At 42.2% G+C, this 5,604-nt stretch overlaps 1 protein-coding gene across 1 annotated transcript; it reads right to left on the minus strand.

The window, feature by feature from the left end:
• Window positions 1-931: 931 nt before the first annotated feature.
• On the minus strand, window positions 932-5,153 carry LOC112225498 (acyl-CoA-binding protein). Its single transcript, XM_024389513.2, has 4 exons — window positions 5,007-5,153; window positions 1,836-1,953; window positions 1,677-1,739; window positions 932-1,459 (listed from the first exon to the last, which is right to left on the minus strand). Exons 1-4 carry the CDS (start codon window positions 5,013-5,015, stop codon window positions 1,386-1,388), a joined length of 264 nt encoding a protein of 87 aa, XP_024245281.1. The 5' UTR covers window positions 5,016-5,153; the 3' UTR covers window positions 932-1,385.
• Window positions 5,154-5,604: the final 451 nt, after the last annotated feature.

A 5,604-nucleotide genomic window follows, 5' to 3' on the forward strand; every position in this document is an offset into this window, starting at 1 on the left:
GTTATGCAACATAGCTGACTTGAAACATTGTTAAGTTTCAGGGCCATGGGCCTTTCTCATGATGGAAAAATACAGAAGACAGGAACTGTGCAGTGAGTTAGGGGAGGGGGGGGGCACATTCAGAGCGTGGGGTTGCAGAACAAGCGGTCTTTTGTTAGATAACAGGAGCCAGGTGCGAGAACGGTATCGAGCATGAGCGCATGGATGTTCTTCACAGCAACAGTTACATCTATCAACAGAAGCGCCTGAGCAAGTTAACCACGCCCAGCCTCTTGTGATAGGCCAACAGACGGGTTGGAACTGTCTATCACAGTATAACTGTTTACATACATCTTCTCTGTTCTGCCCTGCGTGGTATTACAGTGAGCCCGTATATACGAAAGTTGCATTTGCCATGTATTACTTAGCTAATAAAAAATACATAGTATAAAATCGGTGACTCATTGTTATATTTATCCTGATACCAGATTCGAATTTACGCAACGCTAACAATATTGGTAAGTCACTTTGTCCTAGAGAGATAAACACGGTTATCAAAATATCACGCCATGGTAAGCCTACACGAAACAGACCTTAAGTGTTTCTAAAATCCCCTCTGGGCAAAATCTAATGGTAGAAAAACAATTGGCATAATATTCCTTGTTTGACCACTAGGTTTTATGGGTATTATGGTACTGTATTGGTTAACTGATAAAAGCTAACCATTCCTACAAGAAGTATAAAGATGTTGGAAGCATTATTCAAGAAACGAGTGTTTCTCAAGACCTTTGTCCCAAGGAGATGGTGCAACAAAACAGGGTGGTAAAGTGACAAAGTATTCTTCTTGATTTCAGTTTTATATTTACTGAATATACACATTTAGTTAAATGTGCCGAGTCAGACAAGTTAGTAAGATCTCATCACATGAAATAACCAAGCATGACAACAGAAATGTTAAAACAAATGTAGACTTTATAGAGTTCCTGGGCTGTACAACCAGTTCACTAGGAAATTGCTGGTGGAGGACGGCTTGACTCGGTCCGTAGCAGCGGCTTGTCAGCCCTGTATTCTCAGCTTGACCATAGGTGGTCCACACTAGGCATACAGCGTTCGCATGCAATACAGTCGCAAACATACCTGGGTCCAACACATATGTAAAATACATGAGGTGGGCTTGAGTTCTTGTTTTGTACCATTTGAATAGTCCAAAAAGTGCCAACTAAAATCACTCCGCTAAACCAAGCACACCTCTAGAATTACAAAGTATTTTACATATGCATTTGCCCCAGGTCTTGTAGCAAAGGGCATACTAATGGAATTTAAGGCATCTCACAGGGACGAGGTGTGGGCTGACCACAGAGGTCATGGTTCTACACTGCCAGCGGTCGAACCCAGTCAGTAGGTTCTTAGACTCCGTACTTCCCTTTAAGCTCCTCTACCAAGGCAATGTACTCCTTCCTGGCTTCCTCTTGGTTCTTTCCTATAAGAGGCACAAGGGAAAACACATTCATAAAACATGCTGATAACAGGTTACTGTTCAAAGATTGTCTGGCTCAACCAGTACACTTATGACTGTAAATGCATTGAGCTGAAGGGATCCACAGCTGTCTAAATCTGATTCCCTGCAAATTACAAATCACTTAAGGTGAACCGTGCCCTCTACAATCTAAATGTGGGCAGGACTACAGGAAACACACCTTTCTCCTTCTCCCAGGCATCCCACTTGGCTTTCCCAGTGAAATCAAGCATCCCAGGACGAGCTTCAGAAACAAAGTAAAAAACACAATCAGACTATACTCAATACAATGAGCCATCTACACTTGAGGGGTATCACAAAGAACTGGATGCTGGCTTACCAGTGTTGACATCGCCCACTTTGGCCTGTTTAAACAGAGCATAAACCCTGAGCATCTCTGCATCTGCTGGTTTGGCCTTCAGCTGCTTCACCTCCTCTGCAGCCTTATCAAATTCTGCCTGGGTGGGATAGAAGCAAAATATGCGATTAAAGTCAGCTAAACAGAGAAAGAAAAGCCTACACCGGAAAATGGCTGCTTCCAAGTGAACTTGGAGAGATATGATGGCTTTAGACATGAAAGGTTCCTGTACAATCTCATTGCAAAATGCCAGCAACCTTACAGCAGATCTATGTCAGAAAAAGGTTAAGCTAGATAATCACCGGATAGCAATTGAGTCAGCACTGGCATACATTGAACCTTGATCTCATATAGGTCTATTTGGCTTAGCCTACAGACAGTAAAACTACAAACTACAAAGTCAAGATGACATTCCATTGTGAGCAACTGGAGACCAGAATGGCAGAACATAGAAACTGGCCTCAACCAGAACTACTGAGTATGGAAACAAGTCATTGTTGCTGAAAAGGAGGTCTATGCTGCCAAGAAAGAAAAAAAACAGGCCCCCCAGCAGTACAATGGTCCTCTGAGTGGGCAGAGCTTGAGCAACACTACAAAATGCCACACTGGATGTGCCACCCTGCCAACTGTGCCAAAGGGGGAAGAGAGACAAAACACTGGTTGCTTTTCCTTTTGTATAGCCTAAGAACATAGGCAGTCTGTTGCCTCCACTTATAGTTTAGCCATTATTAGTGTCACTGAAATGTTTGGTGTCAGATGGCCTGGATGTTGCTTTTGCAACCCACCCAGAGGAAAGATTGGGTTACAAATCACCCTGGTCAGAGTCCAAGTAGAGGTAATAACCTGGGGAAAGTACCCAACCCTTATCTGTACAGCCTCCAAGGCAGGTTTTAAAAGACAAGACATTAAGTGTTTTGGGGTTCCTGAGTGGCGCAGCGGTCTAAGGCACTGCATCTTAGTGCTAGAGGCATCAGTACACACCCTGGTTTGAATCCAGGCCGTATCACAACCGGCCGTGATTGGGAGACCCATAGGGCGGCGCTCAATTGGCCCAGTGTCGTCCGGGTTAGGGTTTGGCCGGGGCAGGCCGTCATTGTAAATAAGAAATTGTTCTCAACTAACTTGCCTAGTTAGATAAGGGTTCAATAAAAAACATTTCCAAAAAGGTGTTGTGCATCTATTAGCTTTGCACCTGCTCACTCAGACATTGTAAATGTTATACACAAAACAGTTCCAGGGAAAAAGCTTAGCATTGCCCACCATTTACAGTCTTGCCAGATACAAAAGCATTGTGTATCAATGCAAATATAATGCTCATTTGAGTCTAGGTCGATGCAGAGAAGGAAGGAGACAACCCGGCATGGTGCTTATGTATGAGAGTTTAGCAGCTAACTACAAAATAATCTGGCCTGAAGGTAATGGCTAAACAAACACATTATCTGAACTATTTTTTTTTTTTTTTAAACAGCCAAGGTCTTGAGTTTTAATGTTGCAATATGTGTGAGGCAACACACTAAAAATGTGACACAGCTAAAACCAATGTAATCTAATCTACTCAGCTAAACAACAGATATCCAATATGCTTTGGCCTCCGCTTCAATAGGAGGACAGATCAGGTTGCCAAACTCACTGATGAAAATATTATCTATCGTCCTGGCTACAACTCACCTGTGAACTTTTATAAGGGGGTTTTCATTACGGAAACATTTACCGTTTTAAAGAACCAAACGGAAGCAAGCAACGTAAAACGAGAGTTTCTATTTGACAAATTCAGTTAGGTTCCGCCCTGTTTCGTTAGCTTCCGAAATGTTTTGCGACAGAATATGCGTAATGAATATGCCCCCAGGTGAGAGGCAGAGGGCATGAGCTGAAGGGACAAAGTACAAACCGTTAAAATAAATGTGAGAAACTCCAACAGTGCTTTTACCTTCAATTTGATAGAACTGCATAATTTTTTCAAATCAAAATCAAATACTTACTTACAAGCCCTTAACCAACAATGCAGTTAAGAAAAAATACCTAAAAATAATAATTAAAGAGCAGCAGTAAAATAACAATAGCACGGTTATATACAGGGGGTACCAGTACAAAGTCAATGTGCGGAGGCACCGGTTAGTCGAGGTAATTGAGGTAATATGTACATGTAGGTAAAGTTATTAAAGTGAGTATGCATAGATAAAACAGAGTAGCGGGGGGCGCAATGCAAATAGCCTGGGTAGCCATTTGATTAGATGTTCTGGAGTCTTATGGCTTGGGGTAGAAGCTGTTTAGAAGCCTCTTAGACCTATACATATTTAGGTATATGTAAACAGATATAACGTGACTAATTTATATATACATTCATTCCTCTAACCAGAAACACAGTTGCTTGCCATTTGTTTTCTGCAAGTTGTTCAATAATGGGTTTATTAAATGAGAGTTTATGACCCTGCGTTCCGGGCGCGAACCTTCTTTCCTTCGAGTGACCATGTGATTATAAGAGCTGCGCAAAACGGCAAAATGTCTTACTTCACCCTATAAGAACAAGCTAGACTTTAGTCAACGTTAGATATAATTACTTTCACATGCTTCTTCTCACCAGGATATTACGCAAGCAATCATATACAACAGAGGCGCGTGTGAAGTCCACACACAATCAGTGCCTTGGGCTATGTCAAAGCCGCACCACACCCTTCAAGCAGGGTGACAGAAGTGCCAAAGCCAGGCAATCCTCTGGCACTCTGGTTTGCCAGTGACATTAGCTTGCTAGATATTGAGCTGTCAAACAAATGAAATAGTGGTTTCATCGGGTGGAAGCAAGGGCATTGCGCCTTTTTAAAGGCAATAACCTTAATCAAGTTGAATTCAAAATTGCCACAAGACCGACGGGGATATCTAGTAACTAAGTTACTATAATTAGTGGTGCCAGGTCAAGTGCCAACTCCAGTTTGGCAAAAACGACACGCTCTTTACTTGTGTTCTAGCTAGTAAGCTAATTTACCGTTAGCTGACAAAGCCTAGTCGACATGTTAGTGAAACTGCACTTGGACCAGGAAATCAAACCGCTGTCTGTGCGGGTCTCTACAATAATAATAATAATAATACAACTACCTATGCATGTTATGGTAACTAGCCACAATATATTGTAAAACAAAATATAAATTCGATCCAAACCTCAGACATGGTTTTCAATTCCTTTTGAAGGCCCTTAGTACAGTCACAGAACACTGCTGGCGTCCACAGCCCAGAACTAACGGAAAGGAGAGTAGACCGTTCCTAATGTGTGTATCGTGAGCAACAGCGTGACAATAGTGGAATCGGCGGTTCGCCTTTAAAATAAAAGTCACCCATTGAAACATGCAAACGGATAAAGTGCCCACCGTTCTGAAGTCTATACATTCATAGTGCGATTGTGTCAAATTAACTACTTATTGTATTTTGTTGAATGTATATAACATTCCAACCTTGTTTAGCGTTATCGGTTTGCATCGGTATTGGTATCGGTATATCAATTGGGGACTTTTATTTTGAAGGCAAACCGCCGACTATTGTTGCTAATGTTTACTCACGACACAGTGATCTGTTCCTCCAAGCGTTTCGCTACTGTGCGAGGCGGATACCGCCCCTCAATTCCATTGGTAGATTTAACGAATGACATTCACGCAACATCTCGGTTAGTTCGGGTGAGTAAAGGTAACCAATCAAATCCCTCAATTCATTGGCACGAGTAGTGGTCCCACTAAAGTAGGGCACGGGGTCATGGGGATGTGTG

Source organism: Oncorhynchus tshawytscha, linkage group LG26 (genome assembly GCF_018296145.1).
Source record: "Oncorhynchus tshawytscha isolate Ot180627B linkage group LG26, Otsh_v2.0, whole genome shotgun sequence".
NCBI classification, from domain to species: domain Eukaryota; kingdom Metazoa; phylum Chordata; class Actinopteri; order Salmoniformes; family Salmonidae; genus Oncorhynchus; species Oncorhynchus tshawytscha.